General features: G+C 41.3%; 3 protein-coding genes and 1 pseudogene across 3 annotated transcripts; all 4 read left to right on the top strand.

The window, feature by feature from the left end:
- Positions 1–400: 400 nt before the first annotated feature.
- Positions 401–2,708, top strand: LOC115050450 (protocadherin alpha-3-like; annotated as a pseudogene).
- A 560-nt stretch (positions 2,709–3,268) lies between these two features.
- Positions 3,269–9,590, top strand: LOC115050449 (cadherin-23-like). Its single transcript, XM_029513288.1, has 2 exons — positions 3,269–5,648; positions 7,177–9,590. The coding sequence occupies exons 1-2, from the start codon at positions 3,269–3,271 to the stop codon at positions 9,588–9,590; spliced, it is 4,794 nt and encodes a 1,597-aa protein (XP_029369148.1).
- A 933-nt stretch (positions 9,591–10,523) lies between these two features.
- On the top strand, positions 10,524–14,018 carry LOC115050447 (protocadherin alpha-8-like). Its single transcript, XM_029513287.1, has 2 exons — positions 10,524–12,900; positions 14,008–14,018. The coding sequence occupies exons 1-2, from the start codon at positions 10,524–10,526 to the stop codon at positions 14,016–14,018; spliced, it is 2,388 nt and encodes a 795-aa protein (XP_029369147.1).
- Positions 14,019–14,106: 88 nt separating this feature from the next.
- On the top strand, positions 14,107–16,566 carry LOC115050446 (protocadherin alpha-3-like). The gene has a single exon (XM_029513286.1). It carries the CDS (start codon positions 14,107–14,109, stop codon positions 16,564–16,566), a length of 2,460 nt encoding a protein of 819 aa, XP_029369146.1.
- The last annotated feature ends 803 nt before the right edge of the window (positions 16,567–17,369 follow it).

Raw genomic sequence — 17,369 nt, 5'->3', positions numbered from 1 at the left:
CATAAATGAATAACTTCTGTCGGTTTGTCAAGCCCTTCTCAGCTCAGTTTCTGTTCTCGTGACTGATGAGGGTTTTTTTTTTTTTTTTAATGGCAAAAATAGTTTGAACTTCTAACCTCTAGGTGTCACTATTGAATGGGGATAGCATATATGTTTGCATCCATCCCCTCACGAACCTTTTGTTTGCCATCTCAGTCGAGCAAAGAAAGCAGTTGAGCTAAGATCACCAGCTGATGAAATCACGTCTAGGTTCTTGGAATATGTGATTCGTAGCGGGCTGGCTGACATAAAAAACATCTCATCAAAGGACCATTTGGAATTAATGTCTTCATTTATTACGATGGGAGCGGATACAAAAACAACTAGGGTCTCCCGTTGCTCTGCTATTTGTGCCGCTCTAATGCTGCTTTTTGGAAATCAGGCTTTGGCTCAGATCAGGTACTCTGTTCCAGAGGAGGTGAAAGAAGGAACTGTTGTCGGAAATATTGCGAAGGATCTTGGGCTTGACGTCGCTTCTTTGATTGATCGACGGTTCCGTGTTGTGTCTGAAAGTAAGAACGTTATTTTTGAAGTCAACCAGCACGATGGGGCTCTGTATGTTCACGACCACATTGACAGAGAGGAGCTCTGTCAGGGCAGCGGTACCTGCCTAATGGAGCTCAAAATCCTTGTTGAAAAGCCTTTGGAAATACACTACGTAGTCGTAGAAATCACCGATGTTAACGATCATTCTCCTGCTTTTCCTGAGAAACAGCAGCGATTTGAAATAGCAGAACATACGTTGCCAGGTAAACGATTTCAGCTGCACACAGCTCGCGATCCTGATGCTGGAACTAACTCTATTCGTACATATACTTTAACATCAAATGAAGATTTTGAAGTACACATCCGTCAAAGTGACGCCGGAAAAATGCCCTTCTTGGTGCTGAAGAGGCCGTTAGACAGAGAACAAAAAAACAAACACACTCTACTTATAACAGCAGTTGATGGAGGAAAACCTCCAAGATCGGGGACACTGAACGTTTCTATTGTTGTTCTTGATAGTAATGACAACCGTCCGACATTCAGTCAGGAGATTTATGAAAGTGAAATCAGAGAAAACGTTCCGGTTGGCACTTCGGTATTTAGAGTGAATGCGACCGATCCAGATGAAGGAACTAATGGAGAAATTGAATACAACTTCGGAAAAACCCTGAAGAAGAAAGTCTATGACATTTTTGAACTGGACAAATTAACTGGAGAGATTCGAGTAAAAGGTTTAGTGGACTACGAAGAAAACAATATTTATGAACTGGACATTGAGGCGTCAGATAAAGGAACGCCTCCTCTAACAGGTGAGTGTAGGCTCATTATAAAAATAAAAGATGTCAACGATAATTCACCAGAAATAGAAGTAACATCTCTGTCGAATACGGTGACCGAGGACTCAAAACCAGGAACTGTTATTTCACTTCTGAGTGTGCGTGATAAAGACTCCGGAGTTAATGGAAAAATGATATCGCAAATAACCAATGATGTCCCTTTTGAGTTAAAACCTTCATATAAAGAAAACATCTATTCAGTTGTCACGAAAGGATTTTTGGATCGAGAGCAGGTGCCGCATTATGAAATCATTATAAAAGCCACCGACTGTGGAGAACCTCCCTTATCGACATATAAAAGTCTGAACATTCAGATATCAGATGTAAATGACAACAGTCCACATTTCAGCCAGAATCCGTTACAGTTTTATCTGGAAGAAAATAATGTCGCTGGATCAACAATTTTCTCTGTGAGGGCAACGGACAATGATCTGAACGAAAACGCGGCTATTACATATCACATTATGAGAGCCATGAGTGGAAATGATTCACCTTCATCTTTTCTGAATATAAATCCTGATAATGGACAAAATATCCGCACTGAAGAGTTTTGACTTTGAAACAGTGAAAACTTTCCAGTTCCACGTTGTTGCGTCAGATTCAGGAAGTCCGTCTCTGAGCAGCAACGTCACAGTGAACGTGTTCATTCTGGATCAGAACGACAACGCTCCAGTCATCCTGTATCCACTCAGCTCCAACGGTTCTGCTGAAGGTGTGGAGGAGATTCCCCGCAATGTCAACGCAGGACACTTGGTGACTAAAGTCAGAGCCTATGATGCTGATATAGGATATAACGGCTGGTTACTCTTTTCACTGCAGGAAGTTACTGCCCACAGTCTCTTTACTTTGGACCGATATACAGGACAGATCAGGACACTTCGCTCATTCACAGAGACAGACGAGGCTGAGCACAAACTGCTCGTACTGGTCAAAGACAATGGGAACGTGTCACTCTCAGCAACAGCTACTGTCCTTGTCAGACTTGTGGAGCCCAAAGAGGCTTTTGCAGCTTCTGATGTGAAAAGTTCATCCAGAGCTGATGAGGATAATAATGTCACTTTTTACCTGATGATAACTTTGGCCTCAGTTTCAGCACTTTTTCTCATCAGTATCATTGTGCTGATTGCAATGCAGTGCTCCAAATCCACAGACTACACTTCTAAATATCTACAAGAGACCAACTATGATGGGACACTGTGTCACAGCATCCAGTACAGATCTGGAGACAAACGCTACATGTTAGTTGGACCCAGGATGAGTATAGGATCTACTATAGTCCCAGGCAGCCAAGCTAACACACTAGTGCTCCCTGACAGGAGGAGAACATCTGAGGAGGTAAGAACTTAAATGCAGATACCACCACATACCACCATACCACCACCACAAACTGAAAGATTTTAAGGTTTAAAATCTACTGTAGTCCACATTCGTCCAATTCTGGTCATATTTTAATAATAACCAAGCTCAACAATTTGAATGCAGTTTTAAATAAGTGTTAACTTTGGTTTTTTGTAGTCTTGGTTTTGTTCATGTAAATACTGTTTCCGTTTGCTAGAGTTTCGTTTAATGATTCTCTACAACTTCTTTGTCACATTTAAGCATTAATACTTATTTACTGTAGGTTAACGAAATAAATAAACATGGTATTGTCGTTAAGTATGCGTTGAAGAATGTGTGAATCTAAATGATGATAATGATAATGTAAAGGGTTTTTTTTATTATTATTTTTTAGCATAAATTAAGATGAAGCTGAATTTTGCAATAGAATCGTAGGGTGGCACTAAACAACAAGAAATGGGCATCACGCAGCCCACTGTCCAGGTCTGCCACATCCTCTGAGGCGTTGCAGAGAGCAGCAGCATTATCCTCCGTGTGTGTTCGTTTCACGATTTTTCCCTGATTAGACAATGGAACAAAGAAGACGGGGCTCATGGCGACAAAGCAGGAAAATGGCTACTTTCTTGTTAGCTTTTACTCTGGTTTTAGACAAGGCTTTGGGACAAATAAGATATTCGATATCGGAGGAGATCAAAACAGGAACCGCCGTTGGGAATATCGCAAAAGACCTGGGAATTGAGCCGAGTGTATTAAAAGAAAGGGGCTTTCGCATCGTTTCTGGCTCAAGCGAAGCCCTTTTCCAGGTAAACCAAAATGACGGGATTTTATACGTAAATCATAACATCGACCGAGAGGAAATATGCCAACGCAGCAATATATGTTTGATAAACCTTAAAAGCGTGTTAGAGAACCCCCTGGAAATCCACTACGTGACAGTGGAGGTCTCAGATATAAATGACCATTCGCCCTCTTTCCCAGAGAGCACCAAAAAGCTGGAGATTTCAGAGTCCACTTTGCCCGGAACAAAATTTCAGCTGCATGCCGCTGTCGATCCCGACGGCGGTGCGAATTCCATTCAAGTGTACAAACTCAGTCCGAATAATCATTTTCGTTTAGAAGTAAAAGATCGCGGGAAAGACGGCAAAGTTCCTATTCTGCAGTTACAGAACCCATTAGACAGGGAAGCATGTAGCAGTCACACACTCCTGCTGACAGCGCAGGATGGAGGCAAACCCCCGAAATCAGGCGCCATGGAGATATTAATAGATGTTCTAGATGTCAACGACAACGCTCCGGTTTTTACAAAAGATGTTTACTCTGCGATCATAGCTGAGAATTCCCCCAAAGGTTCATCAGTGATCCAAGTAAACGCCACAGATCTGGACGAGGGTTCAAACGGAGATGTTAGTTATTCCTTTGGAAATGTAAACAGCAAGGTGCGGGAACTGTTTGATGTCGACCCGACCACAGGCGAAATAACTGTGAGAGGACAACTAGACTACGAACTGGATGACAGTTATGAGATAGATATTCAAGCATCTGACAGCGGTGCATATCCACTTAGAACCGATAAAAGCGTTACTGTAATCATTAAAGACATGAATGACAATGCGCCTGTAATTGACATAACGTCACTGTCCAACAAGATATCAGAGGATTCCAGACCAGGAACTACGGTGGCTCTTCTGAGTATCACCGATCTGGATTCTGGAGTGAACGGAAAAGTGATCAGCTTTGTGAAAGGGGCTGTGCCTTTCACACTAACACCTTCAATACAGGACAACATGTACGCTGTCGTTACCAAGTCACAGCTTGACAGAGAAAGTAGTTCGATTTACGATCTAACAGTAATAGCGAAAGACGCAGGAGAGCCGGTCTTAACCTCTGAGAAGACATTCAGAGTTGTTTTATCCGACGTGAACGACAACAGTCCGGAGTTTTCCAGGAGACTATATCATTTTTATGTAACTGAGAATAACCCAGCTGGAGGATCGGTGTTTTCTGTCAGAGCATTTGATCGTGATGAGGGAGATAATGCTCGTATATCATATAATATTCTCCGAGATGGAGGCGAAGACAATAAAGTGACTTCTTTTCTCAGCATCAACTCTGAAACAGGGGACATTTCTGCTCTGAAGAGTTTTGACTTTGAAAGAGTGAAAACTTTCCAGTTCCACGTTGTTGCGTCAGATTCAGGAAGTCCGTCTCTGAGCAGCAACGTCACAGTGAACGTGTTCATTCTGGATCAGAACGACAACGCTCCAGTCATCCTGTATCCACTCAGCTCCAACGGTTCTGCTGAAGGTGTGGAGGAGATTCCCCGCAATGTCAACGCAGGACACTTGGTGACTAAAGTCAGAGCCTATGATGCTGATATAGGATATAACGGCTGGTTACTCTTTTCACTGCAGGAAGTTACTGCCCACAGTCTCTTTACTTTGGACCGATATACAGGACAGATCAGGACACTTCGCTCATTCACAGAGACAGACGAGGCTGAGCACAAACTGCTCATACTGGTCAAAGACAATGGGAACGTGTCACTCTCAGCAACAGCTACTGTCCTTGTCAGACTTGTGGAGCCCAAAGAGGCTTTTGCAGCTTCTGATGTGAAAAGTTCATCCAGAGCAGATGAGGATAATAATGTGACTTTTTACCTGATGATAACTTTGGCCTCAGTTTCAGCACTTTTTCTCATCAGTATCATTGTGCTGATTGCAATGCAGTGCTCCAAATCCACAGACTACACTTCTAAATATCTACAAGAGACCAACTATGATGGGACACTGTGTCACAGCATCCAGTACAGATCTGGAGACAAACGCTACATGTTAGTTGGACCCAGGATGAGTATAGGATCTACTATAGTCCCAGGCAGCCAAGCTAACACTCTAGTGCTCCCTGACAGGAGGAAGGCATCTGAGGAGGTAAGGTGGTTTCATTCAAAAAGTGAATTGTCTTTTTGGGGTAGTCATAGTAACCACCTGTTTCCTGTTTTTATGATGTACATTTTTGCCTCAGGGGGCAGGCTGAGTCACAATGTCGCTGTCCGTTGTGCTGAAACATAAATCACCTCTTGACTGTTTGTAAAGCCACCAGCTGCAGTATTAATACACTGCAGGTGAGACTGTTTAAACTGTATTGATTGAGGGCTAAACAGCAACTATACCTTCGCAGGTAACATTTTTCAGTACTTGGTAGGTGACATTGTAAGTTTCCTTGGGTGTGCCTGGTAATTATTAATTTGTATGAAATTGTGGCTTGAGTATGACTTCGTAATTTAGGTGGGCAGCATTCATTGTTCTTGTAGTCTGTTACTTTACAAATATCTTCAACTCCTCCATAATATCTCTGACTTCACGGAAGGGTCTGACATTTTCTTTGAGCTACTACGATTTGTACTTTTACATTCGGTCAATCATTGAAATTTGAGTAAGCGTGAATTAAAACATTTATTTCAGTTTGGTACTTGGGCCTGCTCAACACTTAACTTAGCCACGACTAAAGATGACATCTGAGGAGGTAAGAACTTAAAATGCTTTGCTTTGTGAACGAGCAAACATCTCCTGTTTTTCTGTAATGGTGTAGGAAGTAGGACTGAAAAATTGTCGAAACCTTTTTAAAAGTGATCATAAAAGAATAAGTAAAAACAACATGCACACCAAAATCGCAACATTTGAATTGAGTGTGTAACTTTTCCCGGATCTGTGTCATCTTATGTCAGCTATGCATGTTGCTGACTGTTTCTGGTATGAGAACAGTTATTATTCCGCCAATCACATGTCGCCTTTCAGATTTGTGATTCATTTTTTTCGCTGATATAAATCGTGTTTGCCGTACGCTGCAGGTTTCATATACTCTCAATAACGTTACTTAATATAACATGAAATATTTAATATCCATGCAATAAACAATTCTCTCCCATTAAAAAGAGCATGAAACTATAGAAAATGTGGGTTATGCCATGGTTATGTGAGGTCCATCACTTATCAACCTAAAGGCAATTTCTACCTGTGCTTGCTGCTGGAGTTTCTTGAAGCAGAATTTCTATTTGTCTATGAGATCAGTTATGCTCGGAGAAGTGGCCGCTATCAAAGGAACTGACATGCACCGATGATATTAATACTTTTTCTAAAGCACTTAATTTGCATTAAAATATGATCATTTCATTCTTTTTGTCATCGAGGTAAAGGGAACAACTTCTACTTGAAACGTCTTGCAGTGGTTTTTCACCTCTTTTGAGCTCATCGTGCCAATTGAGTTCGGTGACAAACTATGTTTTTATGTAAAAGGCGTTGCGTTAATACATAGAAAAGTGATATCAATTACTATCCTCTTGGTGTCACTGTAACATCAACGAAGCCGTAAAAGAGTTTGTCCCTCCTCTGACAAAGCTTTTGTTTCGTACCGAGCAGCGGATAACATATTGGATGTAAAAACGGAATTCAGCTCAGACCTTGCGGTTGTCGGATATCAGGAACTGATCGTTACAAGGCAATCGCTCATGGGCGTTCGTGTTGGATAACGATGGGAAGCAAAAGGCAATCGAGTGACAATCGTTGGTTTGCTGTTCATTTGTATCTGTTCCTGTTTTTCGGAAAGTGGGTTTTGGCTGAATTGAGATACTCTATTCCAGAGGAGGTGAAAGAAGGAACTGTTGTTGGAAATGTTGCCAGGGATCTCGGTTTGGATAAGACGACTTTAGCCGATCGACATTTTCGTGTTGTTTCTGGATCCAAGGAGTCATTTTTTGAGGTAAACCCAGACAGTGGCGCTTTACAGGTCAGTAAGAAAATCGACAGGGAGGATCTCTGTCACGGTACTGGAGCATGTTTAACGGAACTGAAAATCCTCGTTGAAAACCCTTTGGAAATGCATCACGTCGTTATAGAAATTACTGATGTAAATGACCACTCACCACATTTTTCCGAAAAGATACAGATATTTGAAATAGCAGAGCAGTCGTCTCCAGGAACACGATTCGAACTACATGCGGCCCGTGATCCGGATTCTGGAATAAATTCAATCCGCACATACACATTGACACCCAACGATAACTTTGACATAGAAATTAGTCAAAGTGATGAAGATAAAATACCCTTTTTAGTTCTCAAGAAGTCGTTGGACAGAGAACAAAAAGATAAACACGTATTATTTGTCACAGCAGTCGATGGAGGCAAGCCGCAGAGATCAGGCACGCTTAATGTTTCTATTATCGTTCTCGATAGTAATGACAATCGCCCCATGTTCAATCAGGATACATACCAAATTGACATTGAAGAAAACATCCCAGTTGGCACCACTGTTTTAAAAGTAAATGCAACAGATCCAGACGAAGGTAGTAATGGGGAAATAGAATACAGCCTCAGCAAAACATTAGCACGAAAGGTCTATGAGGTATTTGAATTAGACAGTTTAAGCGGACAAATTAAATTGAAAGGGACTTTGGATTTTGAGGAATCGGAGATTTATAAACTGGAAGTCCAGGCATCCGATAAGGGGCAACCTCCATTAACAGGAAGGTGTCGAGTGATTATAAAGATTAAAGACGTAAATGATAACCCGCCTGAAATAGAAGTAACATCCCTCTCGAGTAAAGTGTCTGAAGAGTCAAAGCCTGGCACTGTGATTTCACTTCTGAGTGTGACGGATAAAGACTCTGGTATTAATGCAAAGGTTATTTTACACGTAATTGGCGATGTCCCTTTTGAGTTAAAACCTTCATATAAAGAAAACATCTATTCAGTTGTCACGAAAGGATTTTTGGATCGAGAACAGGTGCCGCAGTATGAAATCACAATAAAGGCCACCGACTGTGGAAAACCTCCCTTATCGACATATAAAAGTCTGAACATTCAGATATCAGATGTAAATGACAACAGTCCACATTTCAGCCAGAATCCGTTACAGTTTTATCTGGTAGAAAATAATGTCGCTGGATCAACAATTTTCTCTGTGAGGGCTACGGACAATGATCTGAACGAAAACGCAGCTATTACATATCACATTATGAGAGCCATGAGTGGAAATGATTCACCTTCATCTTTTCTGAATATAAATCCTGATAATGGACAAATATCCGCTCTGAAGAGTTTTGACTTTGAAAGAGTGAAAACTTTCCAGTTCCACGTTGTTGCGTCAGATTCAGGAAGTCCGTCTCTGAGCAGCAACGTCACAGTGAACGTGTTCATTCTGGATCAGAACGACAACGCTCCAGTCATCCTGTATCCACTCAGCTCCAACGGTTCTGCTGAAGGTGTGGAGGAGATTCCCCGCAATGTCAACGCAGGACACTTGGTGACTAAAGTCAGAGCCTATGATGCTGATATAGGATATAACGGCTGGTTACTCTTTTCACTGCAGGAAGTTACTGCCCACAGTCTCTTTACTTTGGACCGATATACAGGACAGATCAGGACACTTCGCTCATTCACAGAGACAGACGAGGCTGAGCACAAACTGCTCATACTGGTCAAAGACAATGGGAACGTGTCACTCTCAGCAACAGCTACTGTCCTTGTCAGACTTGTGGCGCCCAAAGAGGCTTTTGCAGCTTCTGATGTGAAAAGTTCATCCAGAGCAGATGAGGATAATAATGTCACTTTTTACCTGATGATAACTTTGGCCTCAGTTTCAGCACTTTTTCTCATCAGTATCATTGTGCTGATTGCAATGCAGTGCTCCAAATCCACAGACTACACTTCTAAATATCTACAAGAGACTAACTATGATGGGACACTGTGTCACAGCATCCAGTACAGATCTGGAGACAAACGCTACATGTTAGTTGGACCCAGGATGAGTATAGGATCTACTATAGTCCCAGGCAGCCAAGCTAACACACTAGTGCTCCCTGACAGGAGGAGGACATCTGAGGAGGTAAGAACTTAAAAACAGCGTGTTAAAAGTATGGTCATTGCATTCCTCTTCGTGCCTCATTTCCTTCTCTTTATCAGTCCTCACTGCACGGCACAAACAAAACTGTTCAAAATAATGTTAACCACGTTACAAGTCTTCTTGCAAGTTTAATGTATATTAATTGGAACACTGCGTGTTATTCTGAATTTATTTATCAATATTCGTGGTAGTCTGTGTACAAAGACACTTTGCTGTGTCGAGAGAATTCATGAACCCTTGTCGCTTTACACATTTTTCATTTCGTGCTTGTTTGTCATTTTCACGTCGTTTTAAAATTATTTTACACAAAACAATGTATAACCGTATGACAATCATCGTCAAAGCCCGATGACAGTCGACGTCAGATAATATTTTTTTTAACTCTAGACAAAGAAATCAGAACGTGGGAATAAAAAAAATATTTTGTCACTGTTCTGTGATATTCTCAAAAACATCACCTACAATTACAAAGAAGTTGTTTAGTGTGTGTCAAGGGCATGAGGATATATTTGGGTCAAGTTCATCATTTTAATTTCTATGGTGCTATAAAGACATTTTCGTTTCCTGTTCCATATATGTTACTCGTGTTTTCATTCAATTACATTTTCAATATTTGTACCAAGATGTAAATTTTAAAATCGGTCGCGGCACTTAAAGCTTAGCGACGTTTCTGTTTTTGTTTGTTTGTTTGTTTAGTTTCTTCTTAACTGGGTCTTCTTAGAACTCATCCAGTGACCTCTTGGTGTCAGTATCGTATTGGTAAACCATGGAACACTTGATCCCTCCCTTCACAAAGCTTTGGTGTGTTTCATATCAGAGGGAGGGCAGTTGATTCATAGATAGAATCGTGATGTGTCATTTGCAAAAATACGCTACATAATAGCTTGTATGAACGTTTCCTTGGTATGTCTATTGTGCCAAATAACGATGGAGACTAGAAGAATAACCAGGACAAAAAAATCCTCGTCCATCTCTTTGTGCTTGGCCATACTGTTGTTTTTCGGGGAACGCGCTTCGGCAGAAATCAGGTATTCTATTCCGGAGGAGGCGAAAAAGGGAACTGTCGTCGGAAATGCCGCGAAGGATCTTGGCCTGGACATCACCTCTTTATCTGACCGACGGTTCCGCGTCGTTTCTGAAACTGATGAGACATTTTTTGAGGTAAACGAGAACAATGGAGCGCTGTACGTTCTTGAGAAAATCGACAGAGAGCAGCTCTGTGACGGCAGCGGTGCCTGTTTGATGGAGCTAAAAGTCATCGTCCAAAACCCTTTGGAAATACATTATGTGGTCGTAGAAATCACAGATATTAACGATCACTCTCCTGCTTTTCCTGAAAAGGAACAGACATTTGAAATAGCAGAACATACGTTGCCAGGAGGGCGGTTTCAGCTGCACACAGCTCGCGATCCTGATGCTGGAACTAACTCTATTCGGACATATACTTTATCATCAAATGATCACTTTGAAATAGATATCCGTCAAAGCGATGATGACAAAATACCATTCTTAGTGCTGAAAACGTCTTTAGACAGAGAAAAAAAAAGTAAACACGTCTTATTTGTCACAGCAGTTGATGGAGGAAAACCTCCAAGATCGGGGACACTGAACGTTTCTATTGTTGTTCTTGATATTAATGACAACCGTCCGACATTCAGTCAGGAGGTTTATGAAACTGAAATCAGAGAAAACGTTCCGGTTGGCACTTCGGTATTTAGAGTGAATGCGACCGATCCAGATGAAGGAACTAATGGAGAAATTGAATACAACTTCGGAAAAACCCTGAAGAAGAAAGTCTATGACATTTTTGAACTGGACAAATTAACTGGAGAGATTCGAGTAAAAGGTTTAGTGGACTACGAAGAAAACAATATTTATAAACTGGACATTGAGGCGTCAGATAAAGGAACGCCTCCTTTGAAGGGTGGATGTAGAGTCATGATAAAAATAAAAGACGTTAATGATAATTCACCAGAAATAGAAGTAACATCTCTGTCGAATACGGTAACCGAGGACTCAAAACCCGGAACTGTTATTTCACTTCTGAGTGTGCGTGATAAAGACTCCGGAGTTAATGGAAAAATCATTGCAAGTATAACTTCGAACGTGCCTTTTCAATTACAGCCATCATATAAAGAGAACATATACTCGGTTATTATAAAGGACTTCCTTGATCGTGAGAAAGTGTCTAATTACCAAATAACAGTAAAAGCCACTGATGGTGGTGAACCTCCTTTGTCGACCATCAAAACTCTCAGTATTCAGATTTCAGATGTCAATGATAACAGTCCACAGTTCTCCCAAAATCCATTACAGTTTTATCTGGAGGAAAATAACGCTGCGGGAAAGTCAATTTTCTCTGTGAGCGCTACGGACAATGATCTGAACGAAAACGCGGCTATTTCATATCACATCATGAGAGACGAGAAAGTAAATGACATGAAGTCTTTTCTGAATATAAATCCTGATAATGGACAAATATCCGCTCTGAAGAGTTTTGACTTTGAAAGAGTGAAAACCTTCCAGTTCCACGTTGTTGCGTCAGATTCAGGAAGTCCGTCTCTGAGCAGCAACGTCACAGTGAACGTGTTCATTCTGGATCAGAACGACAACGCTCCAGTCATCCTGTATCCACTCAGCTCCAACGGTTCTGCTGAAGGTGTGGAGGAGATTCCCCGCAATGTCAACGCAGGACACTTGGTGACTAAAGTCAGAGCCTATGATGCTGATATAGGATATAACGGCTGGTTACTCTTTTCACTGCAGGAAGTTACTGCCCACAGTCTCTTTACTTTGGACCGATATACAGGACAGATCAGGACACTTCGCTCATTCACAGAGACAGACGAGGCTGAGCACAAACTGCTCATACTGGTCAAAGACAATGGGAACGTGTCACTCTCAGCAACAGCTACTGTCCTTGTCAGACTTGTGGAGCCCAAAGAGGCTTTTGCAGCTTCTGATGTGAAAAGTTCATCCAGAGCAGATGAGGATAATAATGTCACTTTTTACCTGATGATAACTTTGGCCTCAGTTTCAGCACTTTTTCTCATCAGTATCATTGTGCTGATTGCAATGCAGTGCTCCAAATCCACAGACTACACTTCTAAATATCTACAAGAGACTAACTATGATGGGACACTGTGTCACAGCATCCAGTACAGATCTGGAGACAAACGCTACATGTTAGTTGGACCCAGGATGAGTATAGGATCTACTATAGTCCCAGGCAGCCAAGCTAACACTCTAGTGCTCCCTGACAGGAGGAGAACATCTGAGGAGGTAAGGTGGTTTCATTCAAAAAGTGAATTGTCTTTTTGGGGTAGTCATAGTAACCACCTGTTTCCTGTTTTTATGATGTACATTTTGGCTCTGGGGGCAGGCTGAGTCACAATGTCGCTGTCCGTTGTGCTGAAACATAAATCACCTCTTGACTGTTAATAAAGCCACCAGCTGCAGTATTAATACACTGCAGGTGAGACTGTTTAAACTGTATTGATTGAGGGCTAAACAGCAACTATACCTTCGCAGGTAACATTTTTCATTACTTGGCAGGTGACATTGTAAGTCTCCTTGGGTGTGCCTGGTAATTACAAATTTGTATGAAATTGTGGCTTGAGTATGACTTCGTAATTTAGGTGGGCAGCATTCATTGTTCTTGTAGTCTGTTACTTTACAAATATCTTCAACTCCTCCATAATATCTCTGACTTTACGGAAGGGTCTGACATTTTCTTTGAGCTACTACGATTTGTACTTTTGCATTCGGTCAATCATTGAAATTTGAGTAAGAGTGAATTAAAACATTTATTTCAGTTTGATGCTTGTGCCTGGTGGATAACAAAATAAGTTACAGATCTTTATATGATGAAAAGGAAAGCTGTGATAATCTGTAGAATTAAAACTACTGAATGATGGAGTGAAAATGCTTCTTAAACCAGTTCAGCACTATTTAACCTGAAGAGATATAAAAATGCAATAATTGAAATGGTACATAAACTGCAACATGTAGCACTTGCTGTCATTGGTACTTACAGGGTTTGTTTTTGGTTTCTGAAAAACATTCATGTTTTGAAAAAATAAGTAAATTCGCAAATCAATCATCACCAACGAATGTTGTAATATCCACACAATCACCGCAACGTGTTTTAAAGGAGGCCTGTATAATTTCCTCCACAAGCTTTGCTCGTTGGTTAGCAATGGTTAAAGATAATCTACCACACACCTGATGTGTAGAACATCTTACAAAAATGTGTAGTTTGAAATAATAACGCGTGGTGTCAGTGTAATGTAAAGTGTCGGCGGTGTCAGCGCTTGTCTTCATTGCTGTTTGGTTCCACCTCTTAAAAAACATTCTCACTTCGGCACTGAGACCGCTGGTGACTGTGCTTATTCTCTTATTCCCGTTATAGATGGAGAATGAATGAGTTTATTTAGGAAACTGTCAGGTTCCGTGTTTATAAGGTAGTCACGATCTTTCTGGTGGATGACTGAAGCGTTCGGTTTTCACGATGGAACAAAGAAGACGCGAGCGAGGACGGTCGCGCGGATATTTGGCTGGATCCGTGGTTGCTGTGCTTTTGTGGAGTCTGGCCTCGGCGCAGTTAAGATATTCAGTTCCTGAGGAGGTTACTGAAGGAACCGTGGTTGGACACATCGCTAAGGATCTGGGCTTAGATAAAAGCACGCTGAAAGACAGGAAGTATCGGATTGTTTCCAGCGGCACTGATCCCCTTTTCCGTGTAGACCAGAACGATGGCATCCTCTATGTGAGCCGGAAGATTGACAGAGAAGAGGTTTGTCCGCAGAGCAGTACGTGTTTAATGAATGTAAAAACGGTTCTGGAAAATCCGCTGGAGGTTCATTATGTTGAAGTGGAGGTGCTGGACATAAACGATCATTCTCCCAGTTTCCCAGAGAAAACAAAGAGGTTAGAGATTTCTGAAAACGTTTTTCCGGGAGCTCGATTTCAGCTAAAACCAGCAAGTGATCCAGACAGTGGTCATTTTTCTGTCCAACAATATAAAATCAGCCAAAATGATCACTTCAGATTGGAAGTTAAGGATAAAGGGAAGGATGTTAAAATACCGATATTAGTCATTAAAAAAGCTTTAGACCGAGAATCTGCAGCGAGCCATTCTTTAGTACTAACCGCAGTGGATGGTGGGAAACCTCCAAAATTCGGCAACATGAATATTCTAATAAATGTTTTGGACATTAATGATAACGTTCCTGTCTTCACTAGAGATTATTCTGCGATGCTCGATGAAAACGCACCAGTAGGAACAACAGTCATTCAAGTGAATGCAACAGATTTAGATGAAGGACCAAATGGAGATGTTGTTTACTCTTTCAGCAGCAGTATGAGTCAGAATATTTTAAATCTATTTGATATCAATCCATCAACAGGTGAGATAACCGTTACAGGTTTAATAGACTATGAGGAGGAAGACAAATATGAAATTGAAGTTGAAGCATCTGATAAAGGTTTAGCTCCTCTAACGACAGAAAAAAGTGTAATTATCAAAATAGCTGACATGAATGACAATGCACCTGAGATTGAAGTCACCTCATTTTCCAGCTCCATCCCTGAGGACTCCAGACCTGGAACTACAGTTGCCCTTATCAGTGTCAATGACTTGGACTCTGGTCTTAACGGGAAAGTTATTTGCTCCGTAGGTGAGGATGTTCCTTTTGCTTTATCACCATCCTTAAAAGAAAGAATGTATTCATTAGTGACCAAATCTGCCCTGGACAGAGAGAAACAGTCACATTATGACATAACAATAACTGCAAAAGACGCTGGTCAGCCTCCATTGTCCTCAGAAAAGACAGTCAGTGTGGTGGTGTCAGATGTGAATGACAACAGTCCAGAGTTTTCACTCAGTCCCTACACTTTCTATGTCACTGAAGCTAATGAGCCTGGAGCCTCTGTGTTTTCAGTTCAAGCTTTTGATCGGGATGAGAATGAGAATGCACACATTTCCTACCATATTCTCAGAAACGGACATGACGATAATAAAGTGACTTCATTTCTCAGCGTAAACTCTGAAACTGGAGACATTTCTGCTCTGAAGAGTTTTGACTTTGAAACAGTGAAAACTTTCCAGTTCCACGTTGTTGCGTCAGATTCAGGAAGTCCGTCTCTGAGCAGCAACGTCACAGTGAACGTGTTCATTCTGGATCAGAACGACAACGCTCCAGTCATCCTGTATCCACTCAGCTCCAACGGTTCTGCTGAAGGTGTGGAGGAGATTCCCCGCAATGTCAACGCAGGACACTTGGTGACTAAAGTCAGAGCCTATGATGCTGATATAGGATATAACGGCTGGTTACTCTTTTCACTGCAGGAAGTTACTGCCCACAGTCTCTTTACTTTGGACCGATATACAGGACAGATCAGGACACTTCGCTCATTCACAGAGACAGACGAGGCTGAGCACAAACTGCTCATACTGGTCAAAGACAATGGGAACGTGTCACTCTCAGCAACAGCTACTGTCCTTGTCAGACTTGTGGAGCCCAAAGAGGCTTTTGCAGCTTCTGATGTGAAAAGTTCATCCAGAGCAGATGAGGATAATAATGTCACTTTTTACCTGATGATAACTTTGGCCTCAGTTTCAGCACTTTTTCTCATCAGTATCATTGTGCTGATTGCAATGCAGTGCTCCAAATCCACAGACTACACTTCTAAATATCTACAAGAGACTAACTATGATGGAACACTGTGTCACAGCATCCAGTACAGATCCGGAGACAAACGCTACATGTTAGTTGGACCCAGGATGAGTATAGGATCTACTATAGTCCCAGGCAGCCAAGCTAACACTCTAGTGCTCCCTGACAGGAGAAGAACATCTGAGGAGGTAAGGTGGTTTCATTCAAAAAGTGAATTGTCTTTTTGGGGTAGTCATAGTAACCACCTGTTTCCTGTTTTTATGATGTACATTTTGGCTCTCGGGGAAGGCTGAGTCACAATTTCGCTGTCCGTTGTGCTGAAACATAATTCACCTCTTGACTGTTTGTAAAGCCACCAGCTGCAGTATTAATACACTGCAGGTGAGACTGTTTAAACTGTATTGATTGAGGGCTAAACAGCAACTATACCTTCCCAGGAAACATTTTTCATTACTTAACAGGTGACATTGTAAGTTTCCTTGGGTGTGCCTGATCATTAGGAATTTGTATCATTAATTTGTGGCTTGAGTATGACTTCGTAATTTAGGTGGGCAGCATTCATTGTTCTTGTAGTCTGTTACTTTGCAACAATCTCTACCAACTCTTCCATAATATCTCTGAGTTAATGGCAGGGCGGACATTTTCTTTGTGCTGCTATTATTTGTGCTTTTGCATTTGGTCAGTCATTGAAATTTAAGTAAGAGCGAATTAAAACATATGTTTCAGTTTGGAACTTGTGAACTTATTTGCAACCAACAATGACTATAAGGAAAGCTGTGATATTCTGTCGAAAGGAAACTGTCGTATTTTTGTGTAAACAGTCCTTCTTAAACCAATTCAGCACTAATTAACCCGAAGAGATGTTAAATAGTGACACACTGTCGCTCTTGTTGTCCTGAAACAGCATTCACATTATTATTATTTTTTTAAAGCCACTGCAGTATGAATACACTGTATAGATTAAAACAACTTTAGTTATTTTGAATGAGATAATATCCAATTTCCACATGTTGAAACGAAGAGACGACCTGGGAGGTGATCACTTGGTGTCAGTATGTGAGCATTAAAGTGTTTAAAGAGAAGCCTTTTGTCAGGG

Source organism: Echeneis naucrates, chromosome 10, assembly GCF_900963305.1.
Source record: "Echeneis naucrates chromosome 10, fEcheNa1.1, whole genome shotgun sequence".
NCBI classification, from domain to species: domain Eukaryota; kingdom Metazoa; phylum Chordata; class Actinopteri; order Carangiformes; family Echeneidae; genus Echeneis; species Echeneis naucrates.
The sequence above is the reverse complement of the archived record's forward strand: the minus strand, read 5'-3'. Positions and strand labels throughout refer to the sequence as shown.

Bases quoted from the DNA above. Each gene is read 5' to 3' on its own strand.
- LOC115050449 (XM_029513288.1), top strand. From the start codon at position 3,269: ATGGAACAAAGAAGACGGGGCTCATGGCGACAAAGCAGGAAAATGGCT. The intron at 5,649-7,176 runs GTGAATTGTCTT...GTCGGATATCAG, and splicing joins AAGGTGGTTTCATTCAAAAA to GAACTGATCGTTACAAGGCA.
- LOC115050447 (XM_029513287.1), top strand. From the start codon at position 10,524: ATGGAGACTAGAAGAATAACCAGGACAAAAAAATCCTCGTCCATCTCT.
- LOC115050446 (XM_029513286.1), top strand. From the start codon at position 14,107: ATGGAACAAAGAAGACGCGAGCGAGGACGGTCGCGCGGATATTTGGCT.